General features: G+C 43.6%; 1 protein-coding gene across 1 annotated transcript in view; it reads left to right on the top strand.

Moving 5' to 3' along the window:
- Positions 1-15,514, top strand: part of RAP (RAP domain-containing protein) — a 55,948-nt gene extending 40,434 nt beyond the window's left edge. The window contains exon 3 of the mRNA XM_086491319.1: positions 15,100-15,514. Coding sequence (XP_086347445.1) covers positions 15,100-15,168 — 69 coding nt within the window. The 3' untranslated portion in view covers positions 15,169-15,514. The remainder of the gene's footprint in view (positions 1-15,099) is intronic.
- Positions 15,515-25,986: the final 10,472 nt, after the last annotated feature.

Below are 25,986 nucleotides of genomic sequence, written 5' to 3'. Positions count from 1 at the left end.
ATAGGCATCTTCTCAACAAGAACCCCGCAGTACCCCCAACCTCGGCGTTTTCCAGCCCTAAGCCTAGCGTTTTTGGTATCGCCCATAGTCTCCCTAGCCCTGGCGTTTTCAGCCATGCTATCATCGCCAGCATAACCAGAAGCCCAACGTTTTTACTAACGCTACCATATCTGCCAGCGTTTTCCATTTTCAGCCTCATCTGCAGCAGATGGTTCAGTGTTTTCAGCATTCAATACAGCAGCAGATTCAGCCCTAGATGCATGCAAGAGATCATCATTTTCCAGCCTTCAAAAACGCAACTTTTCAGCCACCCGAATCAGTCCCAGATTCTCAGCCATAGCGTTTTTATGGACAGCAGATAGAAGACCGCAGATTTCAGCCCTTAAGTCGTCGTCGTCATCCCCGTCGTCGTCATCGGCATAGTCCCAAGTTGCATTAGTTTCCATGTTTCATCATTGTACCACTTTGTGCAATCAATAGTAGACGACTCTCATCGACGAGAGTGGGGCCTTCGGAGGAGGGTTTTACAATGTCTCTGGTATCTCTAAGTCTCATACACTTGCACGCACAGTGTCCGTTCACTTTGTTTGTGATCATAGCACTCTCTCATTAAGAACGGAAGGCTCTACCTTCCATAAAGAACAAAAGGAACCTTGAGTATAGTTTGGAGCACTCATCTTGAGCAAAGCGCAAACATTCATTCCACTGCACCTAACATTGGTATCAGAGCTTTGGCAGTGTTCTGTATCACGCAAGGGAAGAACCGCAAGAATCACAAGAATTTTTTTTGCTTGTTGCGGTCGCATGAACCCAAGTTCGCTTGGGCGTGTCGATTCCTCATCGTGTTTTTGAAGAGTGACAGGAATCCCAGGAAAGAAGGGCTTGTCCAGCCTCCCCTTGTGTCTCTTTTCACTCATTGAGAGCGGACCATGCACTTAGCGGCCGGCCAATCGACGTGAGGTGGGAAAAAGCAACCTTAGTGTGAGCGCAAGGAGGGTGTGCCCACGGAAAAGAGTAGAACTCGGGTGAAGAGAAGATCCTTCTCAAACGCGATTTACAAGCAAAAGAAAACCTCAAGAACCTCAAGAACCTCAAGACCCTCAAGAACCCAAGTTCCTCGTGAACTTAAGAACCAAAGATCATAGTGCATGGTCGTCACCCGAAGCGGAATGGATACTTCGCATATAGGTGATGAGCATGAGAGAGGCGACGAAGGAGTCTCCCCACCAGGAGATTTTTCGAACCCTCCCCCTTCGCCATCTACGCCACGAGTTGGACTCACGTCTATGGAGGCGGTGGTCAAGTCGATGTTGGACATGATGGCACAACAACAAGAAACGAATTGAGTTGAGTTGACACAACTTGCAAGCAAAGCACACAACAAGAATCTAAGGACTGCGAACGCGACGAGAGAAACGCAAGAATTGCCGCACAACAAGAAGCTAAGGACCGTGAGCGCGACGAAAGAAACGCAAGACTTGCCGCAGAACAAGCAACTAAGGACTGTGAGCGCGACGAAAGAAACGCAAGACTTGCCGCACAACAAGAAGAAATCGCATTGCTTTAGAACGCGAACGCAACGTACGAAAAGAAAGAAAAGAACTAAGAAAGGAGGAAGCGACAGCACGAAGCGCGGCCTTGGAGATCGAGCGAGAGGCTCAAAGAGAACTACGAACTCAAGAATTGATTCGACAGATACTTGCCTCGAAATCCGAACCACCCAAGAATCGTGGGAATTCATCAAGTGGTGCAAGCCACGATGCGAATTCCAACCATCCAGTCACAGAGAAGTTGACTTTCAGTAAGTATGACGGTAAGATGGATGCAACGGTTGTTCATTCTTGGTTGCATCAATTTAATGCTTATTTTGCGACAACTAAGAAGATAGGAAATAGCAAAGTTTTTACGGCAGCTATGTACCTTGCCGGTGATGCCATCAATTGGTACCACGCATGGCAAGAGGCACAGCTAGCCGCACACCTAGAGGAAGCCGACGAATTCACGCCCCTTTCCTTCAATTGGATTGATTTCCAAGACAAGCTCAAGGCGCGGTTTATGGCACCTCAGTACCTTGCACGATTGAAGGACGATTGGCGCGCTCTCAAGCAAAATGGTATGCCGGTTATGTCTTTTTCTAATCGTGTTTTGCAGCTAGGTACCCAATTACGCAAGTCGGATGATGAACGCAAAGAGGCATTCCTTTATGAATTAGACGACTATATCAAGTTTGATGTAGAAGTCTTCGATCCAATTGATCTCAACAAGGCGGTAGCGATTGCTCTCGCACAGGAAATGAAGCACAATAAGGGAAAGCTAAGGAGAACAAGACGTCCACAAGTACCTCGCAGACTTCTCAAAACGGTAATAACGGTAACTCTTCTAACCAATCTTCCAACAGTCTCTCAGAAAAGAATTCTTCCAATGAATCTAAGGGTAAGGCTAACACAATTTCTAAACCTAAGCTTACTCCAGATGAAAAGGTAACACAAGGAATTGTAGGAGGATACATCACGTCGGAAGAGCAAAGCACTTATTCTAAGGAAGGTCGTTGTTTTCATTGTCACATTAAGGGTCACATAAAAAGAACATGTCCTAAGCTTGAATCGAATGAATCTAAAGAATCCACAGAACCCACTCCCTCTGTCAATGCAATTAATGCTAACACTAGTGTGTCCCAAGTTTCTCATGACCCTCCCATTGATGATTCTCTCATTAAATGTTATGGTCGTACGTCGGGGCAGCGTTTTGTCATATTGTTTGATCCAGGTAGTATGCATGATGTGATTAGTCCCTCTCTTGTTGAGAGAGCCGTCTCGAAGTTAGTCCGCGATCTCCTATCGAGGTCTCTGGCTTTCTTCCCGGTATGGATGCTCTTATCACGGAGGAGTGCCTTGATGTGTTGTTTGCAATTCCAAAATGTTGCCTTCACTAGAAGATTTGTTGCTTCTTCTCTCTCAGGATGTGATATGATTTTGGGCATTCGATGGTTTCGTGATAATAACCCTCTCATTGATTGGGAGGCTAACACTTTCACTCTCAATGCCAAAAGTGATTCTCCCATTGTCATTCATGGAGAGGACATTGTTCATTTTCCATCTCTCATTGCTAATATGCAGGACAAGATTGAAAGGATTCAGGAGAAGGAGACTCTCTCAGTCTCTTTTTCTCCAAAGCATGACACACAGGATTTGCCTGATTGTGAGCAGCATGATGATTTGATTGACAATGATCAGCATGATGATTTGCATGATCAAGATGTGATTTCTCACAAGCATGATGAGTTGCATGAAGAAGATGTGATTGTTCACAAGGATGATGTGTTAGTTGATGCTTTTTATAGCGAAGCTAACCTCGTTGCAGATTCAATCAATCACGAAGGATCGATCTTGGCTCTCGAGCTTAGATCCAAAGAACCCTCACAGGAAGTATTATGTGTTCGCATGATTAGTACGCACGCATTGTTCGAGTGTTTCATTCGTGATCGTTTCCTGTATTTTAGTGAGCGTCTTTATGTGATCCCTTTTCCTAGGCATGACATATTGTATGTTGAGCACGTTTCTCTCATGGATGAGCACGAATGTATGCGGATTTTTCATGAAAAGCTGAAAAGTATATATATAAGGAAGTCACATTCCATGTCTCTTCCTTGGCATGACACAGTTCCGAAGGAGCACATGAAAGTATGAGCACCAAGCGTGGGCATGTCCATTGTGTTTTGCCAGAGTTGATTGCTCTAGATCATAAGAGAAAGATTCGATCTCATTGTTTGCATGTGTTTGATGAACGGGTTGTCACTCCGTCTCTATGTTCATCTACATTGCATACACCGTCTTTAGCGAAGACAAGATTTTTTCCATTCACTTTACATGGAATGGGTATGTTCATGGTTTTGTGTTGGAAATGGTTCCATAAATTTTCAGCCATGGAGATTCTTAAAGAAGAAAGAAGCATGACTCTCGACGAAGTTGAAGCATCGAAGGAAACTCAAAAGTCTTTGTGTCGCTTTCGGTGTAGCCCAAAGAAGCAAGCGTTGCAGACCTTTATGAAGTTCAAGTACCACACGACCCACACATCAGAGTGGGCCGGCGAAGAATCCCTTCCAGGATTCCGGATGTTATTGGCGATCTCCCTCCACGCCGTACAGTTCGGTACCAGTACCTCAATTTGAAAAGGAGGGGATGTCACATGACACATCCAACCCCATGTGTCGGTGGACAAGCTACAGCATGATCAGGGTTCAGTCAGTCTAGTCAGTTTAGATTAGAAGTGATCTGACACTTTTGTGAGTCTATCCGTAGACCTTGCATGCCCAGTCACTTAGTGTAGATGCATATCCTCTGGTTGCACACAACACGATCATCAGTATTCCCATCAGAATCCATCAGAATCAGTCAGGGGAATTTTCCAGTGATTTTAGCCTATTTTCCTTATTTTTGACATTTTTCACTTATTAATTTAAGTGACTTCCCAACAAAAGTTGGTAGGGCAATTTTGCTAAGTTTGTATATAAGCAAACCCAAGTTAGCACTCAATGGCAGAAGAGGCAGCAGGAGCTCCCCGCTCAATAGGCATCTTCTCAGCAAGAACCCCGCAGTACCCCCAACCTTGGCGTTTTCCAGCCCTAAGCCTAGCGTTTTTGGTATCGCCTGCAGTCTCCCTAGCCTTGGCATTTTCAGCCCTGCTATCATCGCCAGCATAACTAGAGGCCCAACGTTTTTATTAACGCTACCAGATCTGCCAGCGTTTTCCATTTTCAGCCTCATCTGCAGCAGATGGTTCAGCATTTTCAGCATTCAATACAATAGCAGATCCAGCCCTAGATGCATGCAAGAGATCATCATTTCCAGCCTTCAAAAACGCAGCCAAAACAGCAGTTTTCAGCCACCCGAATCAGTCCCAGATTTTCAGCCATAGCGTTTTTATGGACAGCAGATAGAAGACCGCAGATTTCAGCCCTTAAGTCGTCGTCGTCATCCCCGTCGTCGTCATCAGCATAGTCCCAAGTTGTATCAGTTTCCATGCATCATCATTGTACCACTTTGTGCAATCGATAGTAGACCACTCTCGCCGACGAGAGTGGGGCCTTCGGAGGAGGGTTTTACAATGTCTCTGGTGTCGTATGTCTCTTCTCTCTCTATCTCTAGTCTCATACACTTGCACGCACAGTGTCCATTCACTTTGTTTGTGATCATAGCACTCTCTCATTAAGAACGGAAGGCTCTACCTTCCATAAGAAGAAAAGGAACCTTGAGCATAGTTCGGAGCACTCATCTTGAGCAAAGCGCAAACATTCTTTCCGCTGCACCTAACATATATCCTAGCCAGAGTATGACCAACCATGATGGTTCGGTAATTCCCGGGAAGCATAGGATCTCCCGACTTGAAGATAGACACAATAGTGGACGTACTTCAAGTCTTAGGGAAACCCTCGTACATGGCTCTATTAAACATCATAGCAAGAGGCTCTGCAAGCATATCTCGGGCATGGATAAAGTGCTTTGCTACCAGACCATCATGATCCTGTGCTCTTCCTGTCTTCATCTTATCAATGGCTTTCCTTACCCTCTTAGAAGTAAAGAAAGTACATGTTTTTGGGCATGCCTTTGGAGGGTCAGACAAAGGTGGCTGCCCCGATGCTATATAGAGAGATGTAGCATATTCCCCCCATGTCTCTGTGGAAGTGATGGCTGGCGGTGGAGAGTGCTCATTGAAAAGCCTCCATGCCTCACTAGAGTCCTGACTCATAAACAATTGATACAGATCACGCTCTAGTTGAGATAGGTAAGCCCTCTTCTTTCGTCGCACTAGGCGGCAAAAGATAATCTGTGATTGTCTGTGTGTAGTAGTACCCATGAGCACCTCTCTCTATAATCTGATCCTCGTCTCTCTACATTCCTTATCATACCAACTATCTGAGGCATGTTCCCAGATCGTCTGCGTGTAGGCTGGCTGTGGGGATATGCCTTTGATGCTGCATCGTGGAGCGTCTCTGTTAGAATCTGGGTGAGCTCATCTAGCGATCGTCCTTGCTCTTGAGTGCATAGCTTCCTACATATCTCATTAGTGTACACGGGATGCGTCTCCTTCGTGAAGGTATATTGAGTACGTGTGGAGGCCTCTCCCAATGGAGCTGTGTTGAACTAGAACGATGAGTGAATGACAAGATAGCATGATCGACTGCGACCCCAACTAGCGGTTTCTACCATGAAATCCTGAAAGGAAGGAATGAGTCTTGGCGGAGCCATAACATAATCCACTGTACTAGCGCTATGCCAATGTGGAAAGCATGTAAAACCACCTGCTGCTGCAGGGAATCTCTTTAGGCCATTCAAAATGGCCAATCCATGTGCAGTCCCCATATCGATCAAGTATCTGCCATACTCGGTGTGCTCCTCATCCTGTGATAATCTAGACAGGCCCATTTCTGTAATATCAAGCTCTCGCATCAACTCCTCTGAGGTATCATAAAAATATTGTTTGGTGATGGGCAGCCCTAGCATTCAAATCCCCCAAGATAATAATGTCGCCATCTTTGAAAAACTCCCATATATCATCATCCAAAATAGAGAAGGGGGACTGTCCTCTAGGTGATGCATATACTGACGTACTAGGAGGGAAATAGCAAATAGCGATGTAGAGATATTTGGCTGTCTCTGCCTTCAGTCTCACCCACATGTACCTAGCATGCTCATTCCTCCTGGCTATATGTATTAGAGACTGTAGCTCCTCCTTGAATAAGACTGCCACTCCTCCTGAAAGCTCGGATCGAGTCTCTTGTCTACAAGTTGTCTCCCATCCGTATCCGCTCACATGGGGCATGGATTGCCCTGGGGCCTAATGCGTCTCAGAGTAGAAAATGATGTCTCTCCCTGTGAAACTATCCTCAAAGGCCCCTACATCAAGGCGCAAAGATCGATTACAATTCCATGTAGCCACTCTGAGTGCGGTCCCACAGGTCTCGCACCGTCATGCGGGACGCTTCCGAGAATAACCACTCGTCCATCCCTGTAGAAGGCCACTTTCCCCTTCTCTCGAGCTGTCATTATCTTGGGCATAACTTCTTTCATATGAGCAAGCTGTGTGATTGTGAGGTCATCTCCAAGAAATATGCCCGTTTTCTTTAGTGTAGGACGCTTCTTCAAGAAGGCCTTCTTTGTCTCCATGGATGGGAAGCGCATGATTAGAGCTCTTTCCTTTGAATCCTCCCCATTTCCTTGTGTCTTCTTCCCTACCCTCCATGCCTTTGTATGAGTAGCCTCACTACCCATCATGCGGAGAAGTTCTTGGATTTCCCCTTCCACATCATCTCGGTCTTTTAGACCGGTTATTCGTATGTGCAGAGCTCTAGTCTTCCTTCACTGCTCTTCTTCTAAAGTCATGTTGATGATTGTAGGAGTGGGGATAGATGTGGTTTCTTTCCCTTTCCCTTTCTTAGCGACTTCTATCCATTTCTCAGCTTCATCTGCCTTCTTCTGTGTCTTCGTGATTACATCCATCCACGAAGACGTCTTTGCTCCATTCTGTTTCTCTTCCTCTTTGATCATCCGTACCTGTTCCTTGATGACCTTAATTTCCTCGATCACCTAGCGCTGGAATTCACCTTTCTCTAGTCCGTTGCTTGCTCTATTAGCAAGCTCTCGCTTGAGGGCTGAGACCTCTTCTTTGAGTGCTTGTGAACCCGCCTTAAGTGCTTGTATCTCTATGTGCGGGTCCTCTTTCTCTTTCTTCCATTGCGTGCCTTCGTTGAGGAACCTTTGAAGAAGGTTTGCCTTCTCCTTCCACCATCCTTCATCTCCCTTTCCACTTGTGTTATCCGCTTGTTTATAAGCATGAAGGTTGCCTTCGTACGGGACTTGCAAACTGGTGAAGCGCTCATGACCTCCATCCTAACGGCCCCTGTTTTCTGTTCGTGCAAGGCCTAAATCTACGCGGTTCTCCCTTCCTTTGCTTCTACCGCGAGGACGTGCTGCACAGTCGCTGCTCGACGCACCCTATTTGAAGCTTGCTTGAAGCGTGCACGAGCAGTAGGGGCTTCAGCGCAGCAACCAGTTACCACCTATGCCGCGCAGCGTGAGTACAGGGCATGAGAAGTTCACGCCATCAGGCTGAGAGAGAGAAAGCAAGGGGTAGGCAGAAAGGCCGAGGGCAGATCATAGACTCATAACTACCATCACCATCAAGAGCCCTATCTTCCTGCGCTGTATAGGAGAGAGCAATGGGCTGCAAAACCCTAGCTCTTGTGTGCCTGTTTCCGGCAACCTGCTCTGCCCTTGTGCGACCTCATGAGTTGCACCACTCCTCTACCCTGCACAAGCTCGCAACCTGCAGCTCTGCCCTCCTGCTGACGCGCTTGCTGTTGTAGAGATGCAGCGCTGCGTGACCTACTTTCCCTGCGTTTCTACAGCCCTACACAACCTGCCTGCATGACCTACTCTCTCTCTCTCTCTCTCTCTCTCTCTCTCTCTCTCTCTCTCTCTCTCTCCCCCAGCCTGAGAAATGAAATGAAATGAAATGGCCAAAGTGACCTATGAGACCAGAAAGTTACAAGGTGGTGGATCTGATACAAAGTCAGAGTAACAAAATAACAATAGTACAAAACAAAGATATATACTATGCGATCTTAGACTGGTCGATGTGAACTAAAGCAAAAATGGGCGGCTTGCTGGGATAGTTGAATCATAGGAGATCTAGCATCGATCATTGGCGGATCTCATCAATCTCCTCATGGTCAGTAGTCTGACCGGGGTCGTGCATGCCTGGCCAGAGTGCTCCGAATCTTCTGACGTAGCCTCTGTCGATGCTGTGTGGTCCTCCGCAGTTGTGGGCGCCTTGATTTCCCCAGTTCAGTCGCTCGGTCGATCAGTGTGCCTCTGGTGTGAGACGAGGGGGAGCTCTGCTGTGGGAGTGGCTCTTGCGGCTATCCCATGTCTGCTCCGAAGAAGTCTGTGATCTGTCTTTGAGACTGGCTAGACTCACCACTCATCAGGCTATCTCTGTGTCTGCGCAGCTCGAGCAAGAACAAAACCCAGGCATCTCTGATCCTCGTATCCCATGACTCTTGAGAGTGGTCCAAAACCCTCTCTGAACAAGCAATGGAAGCGGCCTCGTATCTTGTAGTAGACGGGGCAGCGGCATGTGTAGTGCAACTTTGTCTCAGGCTCCATGTCACACAAGGGGCATGTCCTGGCCTTTGCTGGTACTCCGTTGTATCTCCCAGTCTCAATCCGCAGCTGGTGAGAAGATGTGCGTAACTGGCCAATAGCACATCGTATCCCATGAGACAAGTGGGTGTCCATGTATCTGGGTCTCGTCACAAAACCTTTCTCCGTAAGCTGGAGAAGATGGTCTCTGTAGAAAGCCATCTTCATGCCCAATTCCTGTGCTGGCTGTATCCATGTCCTCCTGGTGTCTAGCTGGGTCAGGTCTTGGCGGATGAGCTTGGTGATCTCTGACTGTGTAAGAGTGAGAGATGGTGCATCCAATGAGTACTGGAATGGTGGCAGCCTGTCTATGCTGAACCCATGCGCCTGAAACCATGATGCCATCTCCCCATACCAGCATGTTGTATCTCCTTGCATGGATAACTGTAGAGAGGACTCAAGTGCATAGTGCATGCGAGCATATCTGTCTCTAGGAAGTTCCCATGTGCGGTTTATGAAGGAGACTGATCCGGTGAATGCCTCAACCACTAGTGGGGGGGCCGCTAGCTCTGCTCGGATAATGGCCTGTGGTACTGATGCCTTGGCTCTAATGAGCCGCGAGATCATAGAGACGAGAGGTTTCTCCATGTTCCCCCATCCATCTGTGCGACCCGGCCTCCCGTGGTGATCCAATGAAGGTCCCCATATCTCAGCTCCATAGAGCAATGCTGAAGCCATCAAAGTGTCAAAGAGCCAGACCTTCGTCTGGGGCTCCTAAAACTGAACCTGCGAACACATCTTCTCCAATCTACCCAATGCTGCGTGGGCTCTAGTCAGTCTGGTCTCTGCTGCTCTTCTGTGTGAGAATGCAGGTATGCTAAAAACCACTCCAAGGTAAGTGTAAGCATCTGTGTACTCCACAGTCTCGTGGGCGTATGTGAATGTAGATGCTGACCTGCTGATCCACTGTGGGGTGGTATAAAAAACCATAACCTTGGTTTTACCAAGGTTGACAGACAAACCACTTTCGTGGGCAAACCTATGCAAAGCATCCAATTGACGTTGCATTCCTTCTGGGGATTCGGAGATCAACACTATATCATCAACATATAACAAAAGTGGAATCCATGTCCCTGCCAACTGTGCACCTCTATCACCATCGCTCTCAATGTAGTCAGAAACCTCATCCACATACATACCGAAAAGAGTAGGAGAGAGCGGGCAGCCCTGCTTCACCCCAATAGTGGAGTGAACCGGTGTAGAAAGTCCCTCGGGGGTGCGTACATGCCCCACTACTGATCTGTACAATGCCATGATCCCCCAAATGAGCTCTGTGGGTACTCCCATTTCCTGAAATCTGCGCATCAATCTAGCTCTGGGTACTGTGTCAAAAGCTTTGCGGAAGTCCACAAAGCTACAATAGATCCGTCTCCCATGAGATTTGCCCTCCTCGATGATGGCCCTGAGTGTCAAGATATGGTCAAGAGTAGAGAAGCCTCTCCTGAACCCTGCCTGCCCAGTTGCACGCATTCCTTTCCTCTCTACCCATCTACTTAGCTGTTGCTCGAGAATGGATGCATACAACCGTGCCAATGTGTGTCCAATCATGATAGTGCGATAATTCCCGGGCTCCATGGGGTCTCCTGACTTGAAGATAGGTACAATCGTAGATAGGCTCCAAGTGTCCGGTAGGCCCTCACACATGGCACGGTTAAAGATAACTGCTAGAAGCTCTGCTAGTAGGTCTTTGGCATGCATGAAATGCTCAGCGACTAAGCCATCATGATCGTATGCTCTCCCAGTCCTCATCCTGTCAATGGCTTTCTTCACCATCTTAGCGGTGAAAAAAGCACATGTGTGTGGGCATGGATCGGGGGTGGGGTTGGGAAGGGGCGGCTGTCCAGGTACTGTATACAAAGATGATGCGTACTGACCCCAGGTCCTTGTGGAGGTAACAACAGGGGGGGGGGGGGGGGGGGGGGACTGCTCATGAAAGAGCCGCCACGCCTCGCGCGAGTCCTGACTCAAGAATAGTTGGTATAGATCCTGCTCGAGTCGAGCCAAAAAAGCCCTCTTCTTCCGCCGCACCAGGCGTCAGAAGTCAATGTGTGACTGTCTGTGAGTGACGTCCCCCAAAAGAACCTCCCTTTGAAGTCTAGCTCTAGTCTGGCGGCACTCCTCATCGTACCAGCTGTTCTGAGGCTTGCTCCCTGATCAGTGTCTCTGCTCATGTTAGGTGTGTGGGTATGCCTTTGCTGCTGCATCATGTAATGTCTGTGTCAGTATAGTAGTTAGCTCCTCCAGAGGTCGCCCTAGGTCCTCGGTGCATAGGCGTCTGTAGATCCTGTCTATGTATAGAGAATCCGTCTCCCGTGTGAAGGTGTAGCGAGTAGGGGCTGCTACCCGTGGCCTGTGTGCTACACTGAACTGGAAGGAGATGGTCATTGACACGAGCATGATCCACTGCCACCCCGACCGGTCTGGGCCCAATTGTGAGATCCTGGATACTAGAGATGAGATTCGGCTGTGCCATGACATAGTCCACTGTGCTGGCTCCATGTCTGTGTGGGAAGCATGTAAAACCTCCTACAACAGGAAATCTTTGTAGGCCCTTCAAGATGGCCAATCCATGTGCGGTCCCCTTGTCTATCAGGTGTCGCCCATACTCAGTATATTCCACATCGTGTGATAGTCTGTACAGGCCTGTCTCTACAACATCTAGCTCTCTCAACATCTCCTCTGAAGCTCCATGTCTGTGTGGGAAGCATGTAAAACCTCCCGCAGCAGGAAATCTTTGTAGGCCCTTCAAGATGGCCAATCCATGTGCGGTCCCCTTGTCTATCAGGTGTCGCCCATACTCAGTATATTCCACATCGTGTGATAGTCTGGACAAGCCCGTCTCTACAACATCTAGCTCTCTCAACATCTCCTCTGAAGTATCATAAAACACTGTCTGGTGATGGGCAGTCCTAGCATTGAAGTCCCCTAGAATGATAATGTTACCATCTCTAGAGAACTCCCATATGTCATCATCCAAAATAGAAAAAGGGGACTGTCCTCTGGGTGATGCATAGACTGATGTACTCGGGGGAAAGTAGCAAATAGCAATGTAGAGATATCTGCCTGTCTGTGCTTTCAATCTCACCCACATGTACCTAGCCTGCTCATCCCTACTGGCTATATGTATCAATGGCTGCAGATCCTCTCTAAATAACAGTGCCACTCCCCCCGAGCCCCGTCCTCTGTGCTCTGAGCGTGTCTCCTGTCTGTAAGCTGTCTCCCACCTGTATTCCACTGATGTGAGGCATGGATTGCCCAGGGGCCTGCTATGTCTGAGAGTAAAAGATGATGTCTCTTCCAGTAAAGCTATCCTCAAAAGCACCCACATTAAGACGCATAGATCCATTACAGTTCTATGCAGCCACTTTGAGTGTGGTCCCATAAGTCTCGCACCGTCATGTGGAGCGTCGCTCTAGTATTACCACTCTTCCATCTCGGTAATAGGCAATCTTGCCTTTTCCCCTTGCCACTCTTATCTCTGGCATTACTTCCTGCATATGAGCGATTTGCAAAAGGGTGAGATCATCCCTGAGAAAGATGCCCATCTCTTTAAGAGTTGGTCTTTTCTTCAAGGACTTCTTTGCTTCCATGGAGGGAAAACGGAGGACGAGTGGTCTTTCTTTTGAGGTTTCCCCACTGCTTCCATTTTTCTTTATGTTGCCCACTCTCCAGGCTCTTGTGAGAGAGAGAGAGAGAGAGAGAGAGAGAGAGAGAGAGATATGAAATGAAATGTAATATTAACGTCTTCAAAAGGCCAAAATGACATATGAGACCAAAAGGTTACATGTGGTGAATCTAATGCCGGGTCTCGGTACAAAAAGTACAAAGAACTGAAAAGAAAATAGTGGGTAGGGGTGGGGTGAAAGCTGATACAAAGGGCATACAAAGGGGTGAGCTGATACAATGCAGCTCTCTGACAGTAGAAGCAACATGTACATATACATCAGTATCCAAAACGCTATTAGAGGTTCATTGTCCTCCAAGGTAAGCACTTTGTCGGCTCCTATGTCGCACCACTATGGTATGGATCCTTTGTGGCAATCTGCGTCGATGTCGAGAGGGCCCCCTCATTCGTGGGCGACGGGACCGCCCCAACTCTATCGCCCGATCAAGCTGTATGCCTCTGGTGCTGCTATGCTCTGGGGGCTGCTCGAACTCCTCATCTGTGACTGAAAGAAATCTGAGAGAGAGAGAGAGAGCAGTAGTCAATGGCAATTCAGGAGTTTCCTGAGTTGCCCCAAGGGTAGGCCGGTTTAGCAGACTTTGAATCTCTTGGAGATTCTGTCGCAGTTGCCTCTTTTCAGTAGGTACTATTGAGGGGGAGCAGGAGAGTGAGTCTTATCAGTTTGCAAAGGATTTTGACTATTCAACAGGCTTTGCATCATCGAAAGATGTTGAGTTATTTGAGATCTTGCTTGCACAGCTCTTTGCGGTTGGTCCATGGAGATTGCGAGATGATTCTTTTTAGGAGTGGACCACTATGTGTTGACATGTTTTCCCTGCAATTGTCAAGAACATGTCACATTTTCCTTGAATTCAGAGAGAGCTCCCATGATTAGATTTGGAGTGCAAGTTTTACATGAGGACTCCTTTTGGACAAGGGAGGTTGTATACCATACATGAGCAGACAATGGTTGAGGCCAACTACTTTATGGATATCAAACAAGTTAGCAAATTTGTTTGAGCAGTTTAGTGAGGCCTTGTGGAAGTTGTTTGGTCAGAGAGATGGTACCTTTCCTTGGCTTTTGTGGTGGATGACGAGTGGGCCCTCTTGCCTCTCTTATAGTATGGGTGTGCTGTAGGTTTGCATCCTTTTTGGGTACATCATCAAGGAATGTTAAGAGTGGATGCGGATGAGTTTGGAGGCATGGCCTAGGGATCCCTTCGCTTTTGTGAGCTACCGTAGGAGGTTTTTATAGTGGATGCTTATATCAATCAGATACACAGCACTAAACTTTGTGGTTTTTGCTACATTGCCTGAGTTTTGCGTGAACTCCTCCTCTTACTTCCATGCGGCCCTCTCCTTTTCCCTTGATTCCTTCGCTTTTCTCTCTCCTTCCAACTCCTCCTCAATCTTGGTGAACTTGGTTGCTATTTCCCAGTTGATGGTGGTGATATGGCTGTCCACTAGCTTCTTGATGCTTTGGATCATGCCAGCAAGCTTGGCATCATTTCTGGTGGGTCTGGAGAAGCGCCTGATGTCTTTTGCCCAACGGATGTGTGCCACTGAGGACGCACGCCTCTTCCGTTCACTCTACCTCTTCCTTGTCTGAATTGAGCCTAAAACAGCATGAAGGTCTAGGGCAGTGCGTCTGCTGACTGGAGAGAGAGGATGATCGGGTCCCAATAATGCTGCCACAGGCACGAAAAGGAAAAATAGGGAGTGCCCTGTGCCCTTATAAAATGCCACCTAAGCTAAACAAGTGCCACATCAGCATGCACCCGCCCCACCCCTCGCGAGTATACTTTTCCAGCCCCTAGTTTACCTTTCGACACTTCCGACAGGCGCCTGTGGCTTGTAATCCATGTCCCAATTTCCTCTCCATAGATCCCACCGCTCCCGCTTCCTTCAATATGTCGTGGGATATAGTCCAGAGGCTTAAAGCTTTTTCTGATGCCAAGTAGAGAAAGGCATGAATGTTTGTTTGCTGGTGTGACTATATGTTGTGAGTTATCCTTGTGATCGTTTGTTTTGAACGGTAGTGAAATGTGCCATGTGGAGCATTCTCCTTTCTTTATTCTGCAGCAAGAGCATGCTGGGCTAACCTAATAACAAGCTGAGTCATAATTGTTTGCATTTACTGTGATGCAGATACTTTTATTTGTCGTTGGGTATTGATAACGATTGTATTGACAGTCTTTTGTTCCTTCAACGCATTTCATTTGCTGTGTTGTGCAGTGGGAAGAGCTTGATGGAGAAATCGAGCAGATGAATTTTCTGAAGAAGCTACTAAGGACAGATGTGTGAAAGGACATAATCGCAGTATGCAACCATCGGAGAAAAGAGTGCATCTTGGATTACATAGAAGTAAGTGCAAGTGGTTCATTTTGTAAGAATCAGTTTTTAACACTCTTGCAAATGGAAGAGCATAATGCAAAATGCATGCGTAGACTATACCGAATGACTACATCGGCAATCCTCCAAGCACTACAGAACGGTGTGCCTCTGCAAGAAACAAGGCAAGCCAACTGTCTCTTGTAAGCATATTTTAGAAGGAAGTTTGGAATGTAATTGTTACCATGGAGTTCTTTAATTCTTTTCATTCACTGCCTTTGTGTAGCCACTGTTCTAAAAACTTGTTATTCGCCATTTCTATACGCTCACCAGGTTTTGAACTCAGAGTTTAAGTTTTCTTTTGGGGTTAAAGGAGATGACAAGTGCTCACTTTTTGGGTGTACCAAATGCCACACTTTGAAACAAACTGTTTCTCTTAATAATCAAGGTAAGCTATGGGTGAACTAGGAAGGTGGGATGAGTTCCTCATTTTTAATGATTCATTTGAAGGGTGAATTCCAACCTACCCTTCCTCAAGCTATAGTTAGCTAAATTTAGAAGGGCTACTTAAGATTTTTAAGGATATAATCCCACGTTTGAAGGCTTTTTTTTCTCAGCCCTTCTCTGAAGGGTAATAGTGCCTCCGAAGGGCACTGAAACCTTCAAAAATTACATCCCTCCGTCCCCCCCAACAAATTTATTCTTTCCAATGTGGCTCGCAATTTGCTTCCCTACTTCACTTGGACTCGAGAAAGCTATGTTTGTAGCAATTGCAATACTTTCATGTAGTCATGTCTCCCTTACCTAAAGTAGCGTACTTTTGTTTGAAGGGAAGGACATATTTGCTAGGCCTAGGTACAATTCCACGAATATATCCTTTGTAGATGCAATTTATCATGTGAACCTTGATTGAAAAGAAAAAACAATGATAAGATGCCTAGGTTAAGCACAAGGACTATCACCTTAAAGTCTCTTTTAAAGAAATACTTGCCTCATTCCATAGATAGGTTAGAAGGATATATAATATTAATCTCAATTGGTGAACATACTGTGACATTTTAAGTAACTCATGAATGTTACTTGACAATTTTTTTATTCTGAATGAGGATTGAGATGAGCATTCATTATGTAATGCTCAGATGCAAGCTCTGAAACGATGCACGATAAATGGGGAGAGAAAAGTGTAAGACACTACATGCGTCACTTCATCCGTTTAGATGCTATAAGAAATCAAGAAGGGTAAATAAGAAGTAAATTTGTGAATTGCTTGGTGCCTATTCGAGAAGTCCATGAAGATGTGATTTTTGAGGTGTTTATACCATTTAATATGGAGATGTACTTGTTACAAGGCATCTACTTTCACAAAATCTAATTCTTGATTGTAATGATTTTATAATGCAAGAGTTAGGATGGGCTTCATTCTTTTGAGATTCTTCAATAGATTACCATATTTTGTACTTTGATTTTTGCCTATTGTGAATGAAATTTGTAAGCTGGATACTCGGTTTCTATGGACATTTGTTCATTAGCTTTTCAAACATTCTAGTGATCTTGGCAAGTACAAGTTCTACCTATAGGAAGACCAAAGGGTAGTAAAGTGCAAATGAAATCCAAAATGGTTGTCTAGGTTTTTCTTGCAACAACACGACACAAAGTTCTTATAATTTGTAACCTATGAATGATGTAGCATTTCACATGGAGAGAGAGAGAGAGAGAGAGAGAGAGAGAGAGAGAGAGAGAGAGAGAGAGAGAGAGAGAGAGCAACACCTTATTGGTCCCCAAGATTGCCATAAATTATTTGGGAATTTGGAGACTTTTTGTAGTGTTTCGCGGCCAAGAAAAGCGTGAATATGCACTTTTTGTAGTGTTTAGTTGAGTCTCACGAGGATTTGGCCATGAAAAGCGTGAATATGCACAAAACAACACATTAGCCTTGTGTTTGCAGATTTTCCCTAAAAGTTTAAGTGTGTTACTAAGCTGGTGTTAGCATTACCCACAACATTGTTCATGGTATATGTACATTGTAGACCCATAATAGATCGATGGATACTACCAAAAATTTGGGTTCAGATTTTTACAATTATATAAGCAACATGCATATCTCATTAGGAATATGGGAGTGTATTTTATGACTTTTCCTTTGCGACAGAGCTACAAAGGTTGCAATTTTCAATCCCTAGACATACCAAAAAGTGATTTAGACGTCCTTAAGCTGAGTAAGTCTTCTATTGCCATGTGCCTAGTCTCCACTTATAGGACTGTGATATTGGAGCAAGCTTTCTTTCGCTTTGTTCTACCACCAACTTTCCAACACCTCAATGAGGAACTTCCCACCACCTCCCCTCTCCTCCCCTCATCCACCCTTTTCCACAATTATGAATCCATTGGCAAACCCTCCCTCCTATCCAGGCCTTTTGCTTCTCCTCTTCATCTTGTGCCTTACTTTTTCACCCTTTCCCCTCTCTCAATGGATGTGTTTCAAGAAGGAAGCTGGGTAAAATGGTTGTGTGTGCATATGAGTGTATATCTTGTGTTCATATGCGCCTCCCCGCTATCGACCTCTCCACCAAATTTGAACTTTTTGGGAGGAAGTATGCTTGGGGTGGGGAAGGTGTGGGGGAAGCGTAGGCAGGGTGGGTACAAGTGTACGTTTTCACATTTCTTTTGCGAAATGATGTGAGCCTCCCCAGATGATTTCATAATTGTTTTGTGATGCTACATAAACCATGCTTGTACAAAGTGTGGATAAGTAGTGTATGTTAGGTGTCTCTCTATGCGTGGGTGATAGCTACATGTAGTGTATAGTTTGTTTATTTTTGTACATATAAATGTGAGCACTAAAAAAGGGGCAAAATACAAAAAAAGCTAAAAATAAAGAGGTGTATTTTTAGTTTTTGGTTGTGACTGAGCTTTGGGCTTCAACTATGAAGGAGGAAGTAGATGTTACTACAACGTGCAATGGAGGGTGGGGGTTTCGTAGTAGAGGTGCCCATGTTGCAAGGCAAGCACCATGTAGCTTGAGTTGAGGACATGCCTCTCCTCAAGAGGGTTGTGAACATGTGTGATGACCTCTGCAATTTCACTTTATCATCTTGTTTGACGTGAGAAATTGAGGTTGCATATAGCTTCCTTCAATGAAGCTAGTCGAGGGTAGGTTTTGTGCAACATAACCCTACTTTTGTATAGATATAAGAGCAAGAATTCCCATCTTCTGCACACTCTTTTTTTGAGGTATACGTCAGTTTTGATTTTGAATAAAAAAAGGCTCTTAGTTTCCCTTTGTTGAGATTCATATTGTCCCTTTTCTGTGTATATAGGTGAACGCCTTAGGGACCGCTTCTAGTATATACTATCTTGAAAGCTCTCATATGAGTTATGGGGAGTTTTTTTAAAGTTTTCTAGCATTGAATCTCTAATTTTGTATTAAATTAGTGAGGTTTCAAGAAATTTGTTAAAGGAACTCATAGATGGGATTGGGTTTAGTTATATTCTTACTAGTGGCATCTAGGTTTTGAGTGTGTTCAAGGAACTCACATGTGGGAGTGTATTTACTTATATTCTTAGTATTGGCATTTAGTTGTACGTAGGTGAAAGTAGTTGGGTGATTGTTCGGGATTTTGGATGAAATGAACATAACATCACATCCCTTGTAAGAGTACAATTCTTTATCCTCTTTTCATTGTGGTGATGGAGGTGTTGTAAAGGCGAGACCTCCAATTCTTCACATAAATTTGTGCACCCAATGAGGAGGGGAAAGCTCTCCTAACAGGGATTCAATCAACATGTTGCTAACTAGGTGAAGATAAGGTCTTGATCTATGGTGCGAGAAGGATATGAAGCTTTCAAAGGAGGAAAAAGTGAAGATGTGGACAAGGTCATACACATGATTGAGTTGACAACACTCAAGAGAAACATGTAGGACAACACTTTCAAGGTAAGACTGGTTAGAGTTTTGCTAGAAGGAGAAGTATGTGAATGATTTGGAGACACCCTTAGGAAAGCTCAAGAACCCAATTGGGTGTTTGTATGCCAATATTTGAGAGAGAAATTTGAGAAGGAAGACACCCCTGAAGATTTATGGAAGGAATTGAGTAGCTACAACAAGGAGAAGATGAGGATGCCAATGCACATAGGAATAGATTCAAGGCATGTTGGAAAAGGATTTTGGGAGTTTTTGAAGAAAGCCCCCCCCTCGCCCCCCTAAATTTTCAAAGAATGCAATGCTCATTTGTCTTCTACATGAAAGTGTGAGGGAAAAAGTGGAGACTAAGGTTCCAAGTATCTCAAAGAAATTTTTAGAATTGCAAACGAGCAACCGAGGAAGAAAGCGAGGAAGCAAAAGATAACAGCTAAGGAGAGGAAGATCATTGCACACCTAATAAATGTATATGTACCAAGTGAGGATGTGGTAGAGCCTTTGTGCATAGACATGCTTGTAGAAAGAGACGATCATGTGGAAGCTAGAAGGGCAGTAGAGCTAGCTAGAGGACAAGAGACTGTTCAGATCAAGAGATTTAAAGGTTGGCAAGAAAAAATTAAAGTGGCTTGCAAGCTATCCAAAATCATTAGGTAAGGTGGATTCAAAGAGAATAGCCTCAAATGAATTAAGTGGATTATGTATTGTGTTACAATGGTGGGGGAAGAGGACATATATTGCCTTATTGTCCTCAATAGAGGAAAGAGCCAGGAAATAAATATCCTTTCATACAAATGAAACTAGCTAATGAGAGTAATTCCAATATATTAGGGAAGAGGACTGTAGTGGACATACATGTTAGGCCAAGAATTGTGGAGCATAGTCAATTATATTTGGAAGGCCATGGTTGATTGCTGTGAGACAACATCAAGATCGGCACAAGGAATAGACCTCTTTATGCATAGGAAAAATAATAAGAGGATTCTATATGATATGAAGACATGTGACATGATTTCAAGTGATGATGAGCCAACTATGCATCAAGAGTCATCATCATCTACTTATGACATGCATGACCATTACTCTAGTGCATCCTCTATATAAGTGGAAGATGCAACATAATAAGAGACTGTACAACATTCATGTGAAACTTTGCAAGATAAGTGGCCACCACTTTTAATAGGTAGACCAAATTGATGAAGTCCAACAATAGTACCATTGGTGATGATCCTTCTCTTCACTACCTCATATTAATGATAGATGTAGGCAAGAACACATCAAGCGTACCATTTTTTGAGCTTGGTATCTCAACAATTGACCCCATTATCAAAATTTGACCTCATGCCACCCTCTTTATCACAATTTTGAGTAGATACATGTATCCCGCAAAGACCTACATCAAGATCAAGAAGATACGTGTATCCCACAAAGATCTACATCAATATCAAGAAGACTCTAGTTATAAACCTCATCATCAAACACATGTAAATGTTAATATCATTTTGAGTTGTGAAGAAGAAGAAGAAATATATTTCAACCTCCATATCCATTGTGTTTTCTCTTGGTTGTGTTCGTGTTTGCTTGCAAGAGCTCAAGCTCTCTCCTTCTCTATCTCTTTACATAGTAACAGAGCTTTGTTTCAGCTAAGGAGCTGTGAGGGGCAAGCAAGAGTAGCGGAAGAAGCAATTGAGAGTAAGGGTTTCCACATTCTCCTCCTTCATGGTTTTTTACTACAACCAACCCCACGATTTTTGGGAGGCGTCGATAACAATCTCCAATTTTGATGATTTCTATGGGAGATCATGTGGTTCGAGATTCTAATGAGCCCTCTTGAGTTATCTTTGTAGCTAAATTTCCATTTCGGGTGATTTTTAGCCTTTCGTTTGGAGTTAGAGTGTGTTCACATGCAAGAATGGAACACAAAGGTTGACTTCTGCAAATCTCTCATTTTAGTGTTGCAAATAGCTAGGTTGATGCACTATATAATATGTGAAATAGCGTATTTGATGTATGTAAACATATTATAATCACAAGTTGTGATAGATAAAGACTATTTTTGGTCCCTTGTAGGTTTTGTGATTTTCTTCAAACATGTTTGACAATGATGGAATCAATGCTATCGTCAATGAGAAGCTTACAACAACAGCTTTCATGCCTTGATGTTTAGAATGACCAATATCTTGATGGGTAAAGGTTATTGAGAATAAATTCAAGGTGAACAGGAAGACACAATCCTCGATAGTTGAAAGCTTCAAATATTAGAACTAGAGACGCAAGGTCATGTATTGGTTATGTCTAAGTGTTTAGGATAACATAAATGGACATATCTTTTAGTGTGAAGATGAGCCAAAATGACTATTTTTTACGCAACATATGAGGAACATTGTGTGTCACTATATCAAGATGTGGTGATAATGTATGGTATGTGGAATTTTGGTGCATCAAATCACATGACTAGCCATGGTGAATGGTTTGGAGACCTGCAAACTCTCGACAATCGTGGTTATGGTGACACAACACATCCTATTCTTTGAGGGTGCACTTAATAAGAAACCATCTATATCACGTGCGTTCAAATGATATTAAAAAAACCATTTACTTGCATATTATGAAGCAATTAGTCTCACTAGAGAAGTTTTGTCCCCATCCATCTGACCTCAGGCACTGTGCAGGCTTTCCAATCTCTTTTTCAACAATAATTTTGAACTTTTGAAAGTGAGTAAACATACCACTTTTCTTCTTCATGAAATACATGCGTACCTTCCTTGTAAGTCATCAATGAAAGTGACATAAAATATGCATCCTTGATAGACTCAATCTTAGGAGAACCCCATACATCAGAATGCACTATCTCAAACAAATCTTTTCTTACGTGCTTGTCATGAGGAAAAGACAATTTTTCCTACTTTCCAAACTCACAAGCTTCATAAACCATATGCATTTCAACGACTTTAAAACATTGACACACATGTAACAAGCTCTTTGCTCTGCATTTTTTTTAGCATTTGTACATTTGCATGCCCAAATACTTATGCCAAATGTCAATGTCTACAACAAATCCTTGCTCTTGTGCAAATATGGCAGCTTTCATTGTCGCAATCCTTTACCCTATTGCAAAGATGGCAACTATCTACATCAAGAGTGAATAGCATACCCACTTTTTACTTTGTGCATTGAGCATCCCATTATTCTTTATCCACATATAGGCCATCTAAAATGAACATAACCTACAAATCCTACTCAACTATTTGCCCAAGAGACACCATGTTCTTTATAATATTGGGCAAATACAATATGTTAGCCAAATAATGCACTTTTCCATCTATCAAGGACAATTGCACATTACTTGTATGTGCAAAAGGATCTCAAGGAATGTACCTCAAAACAAAATTAGTGTATACCATGCATTCAAAAGCAAGGGTATTTCAATTCTTTTATATTTTGAAGAATTTTACTTCCAAAAGGTTTTTTTAATTGGAAATTAGAAAAAAACTCATAATTTTAATAGGAAAAAGATACACCTCTTCTTACAAGTCATCATAGAAAAACTCATTCTTCACATCCAGTTGATGCAAAACCCAACCTTTTTTAGTAGCCACTACAATAATGATAGCCATCTTAACTATAGGGTTGAAATTCCCCTCATAATCAATTTCATGAGTTTATGCATAACCTTTTGTGACAAATCTAACCTTGTACTTGCTCACCATGACATTTGTGTTATGTTCCACCGTGTAAACCCATTTACATCTTATCACATTATTTTTTTCTAGCAATGACACTAAATTTCATGTCTCATTAGCATCTAGGGTATCCATATCCTTATTCATATCTTGATCTTATTTGGATTTCCAATAGCATTGTGAAAACAAGTAGACTAAGTCTTGCACAATCTTTGTGATAAATGCACAACGACAAGCCATCCAAATGTAATAAGTCAATCTTTGCATAGGATACTTAGTCTCTTGGATCTTCAAGGTCTAGGATCAATTCTAGGTGTCTTATTTTTAGCTTACATCTTTCTTGCACTTGGACTCTTCTGAGAGTGTATACCAAACTCCCTAGCAAGACTTTGCTCTAAGCCACTTGAATCATCACTGTCATGACCTGCACTCAAAATTGGCATCCTTAGGGCATCATCCAAATTTTCTTTCCTTTCCTTGATACATTTGATGAACTTGCAACCCTCCATTACAATTGGTCATTCCATGGGTTGTTTGCATGACTCGAACGAAGTGACCCTTATGGTCCACTCCACGTGTATTTTTTGCAACCACATTCTCCTTCACATTAGATCCCAACAATTTTGAACATTCCATGTATGTGCAATAGGATGCAATGTATCAACCCCAGTCTCAACATAATTAAAAGTGTTAAAAGTTTGCAAGTCCAAAAACCATGCACCATGGCTCGTCATTTGATTTGATGCACCTAAATCCTCATATCATACCTTATCACCATAATTTCATACATTTTCAAATAGACTACTCAACATACACAACCAACAATGTGTCTGGCTCATCTACACCCTTGCTAGTATTTGCATAATTGTTTTGTTGTCTTATTTGTGGAAAGTCACACTTGAAGTGGCCTTGCTTTTCCACATGTCCAACATCCCCTACCATTATTCTGCACACTAGTTTTCCAAAATTCTCCACGTCCTCTTTGACACTCATTACCTTGGAAGTTTTCTCTACCACTCGTAGTTTGTCCTATAGTCTACAAGAGGGCCGCGAACATTTGACTCTGTTTCCGGGGTGACGAGGAAACTTAGACAAAAAAAATCATTGTACTTTGTTTCATTGTCCATGGATTTCTCTAATTATTTTAGAGTAGTCGATTTTCAACAACAGTGAGACCAAGGTCTTGGGTGTGTGCAGAAGATGAAGGCACCAACAATGGGTGGAGGCCTTGGGGAAATGGGTGGAGGCTAAGTGCTTAGCTTGCTGTAGCGAGCAAGAAGCTTCAAGCATTGAAGCGGCAACAATCAAAGCAAATAGATGGGGCCGTTTTGGGTGCATACGCTCGACTGAGTATGTGGGGCCAAAAATGCCTTTGGCTCCTAACAATGGAAACCTTTCCCACATGCCTCGTATTACTTTTGAGGACTTTGAATCTTAACTTCCACCAAAAAATGCCTTGGGCATTCAATGCTTTCAAGCACACATGCACGCACACACACACACACACACACACACACACACACACACACACACACACACACACACACACACACACACACACACACACACACACACAAAATTCCTTCGAGCTATTGTTGGAGAAACCAAAAAGAAAAAGGTTGCACTAATTATGCAAACTAAATTGAGCAATTAAAAGCACATATGAGGCTTGATTAGAGTAAACATATAGTCAATGGATTGCTTTCGATGCGACCTTCTCCCACACACAATTGATGATATGCGAGGGTGCGAGTGGAAAGACTAATTGAAGGCCATAATTATGCAAAAAACGCACTAAATGTAAAAATTAATTAAAGATGAAGATAGTGCAAAAACAACACGCTAGTGCCACCTTACAACAATAAAAGACTAATTGAAGGCAGTAATTATGCAAAACACACAGTAAATTCAAAGATTAAATAAAGTTGAAGATAATGCAAAAACAACACTTAAGTGCTACTTCCTCCTCTTCTAATCGCCAAAGGGTAGTGGAGCATGCTCATGCCCAAATAAATTAGAGAGTGGGATTATTAAGAACACTTAAAGCAATGGAGATTAGTATGCCTAGGTGCAAACCATCGGCTCTGATACCATATGTAGGGAATTGCAATTATGGTGGAAACGTCAATGAGCCCTTCGTGGTGTGATTAGTAGGTTAAATACAAGAGATATTTACACTAACAAAAATAGAAAAGCATAAGTAGATTAATGCAAATGGGTACAAACTAGGCTAGAGTGATGGGGGAGTATGGTTGTAAAGTCAGATATGAATTGGATACAAAGTGTGGAGCATCCCCATTTCAAGGGCTTCTTTGACCTTTTGTGGGCCCAATGAGCCTCACACACAAACTGCAATCGGGATGCCTAGATTGCCCTTGTGTGCTCAAATTACTTGCATCTGCTGCCAGCTCCCGAACGCATCGACTATCCCCATTGTTTCCCATCAACGGACAACCCTTCACTCCTTGCAATCAAAGCCTCAACAGAGATCCAAAAGAGCTCATGAAAGGCTTTCAATGGATTTACAATTCAACTTTGAAGATCTCAAGGAGTTAGCTTTCCTCATAAACTCCAAGCTTCAGGGCAGGTTAAAGGAAATATAAGCATAGCTTCAAAGAAATTTTCCTCATTTTCTCTCTCTAATCCTTGTATCCATGGCATAGAAACTCTTGAACTGCATGTGATAATCTCATATACGGGGTAATTTACTCAAGTGCACTTGGACGCTAAACACTGGCATTAGCTTATTGCTAATTGCTAAGACCCCTCTACTGGAACTATGGGAGAAAATGGAATTGAAAAATTCAATGGCAAAGGTCTTCTCACCTAGCAGAAAAATTTGCAGGGTTACCTTATGCACAAACACGTGGTCTATTGTTAACCACAAGCAACTGAACCATCCACAGCTGAAGGCACACTGACCAGAGCTCAGATTGCACAAATTCAAGCCAAAGACAAATAGGCTCTTGGCACAATTATCACTTCATTGCATGACAACTACATGCATTTCATTGACAATTGCACCACACCATCCAAGAATGGATCATTTTAGAAGAAAATTTTGGTGCCAAGCAAAAAATGAGCAAGATAAGCCTTAAAAGGAACCTATACAAACTTACAATGAATTCAGGGGAGGATATTTCAAGCCGGCTGATGAGTATCATCACTCAATTAACCTACATAAGTGTCAGA

This window comes from Adiantum capillus-veneris, chromosome 19 (assembly GCF_014529385.1).
Source record: "Adiantum capillus-veneris isolate H3 chromosome 19, ASM1452938v2, whole genome shotgun sequence".
NCBI classification, from domain to species: Eukaryota; Viridiplantae; Streptophyta; class Polypodiopsida; order Polypodiales; family Pteridaceae; genus Adiantum; species Adiantum capillus-veneris.
Note: the sequence above shows the minus strand (reverse complement) of the source record. Positions and strands in the feature narration are given on the sequence as shown.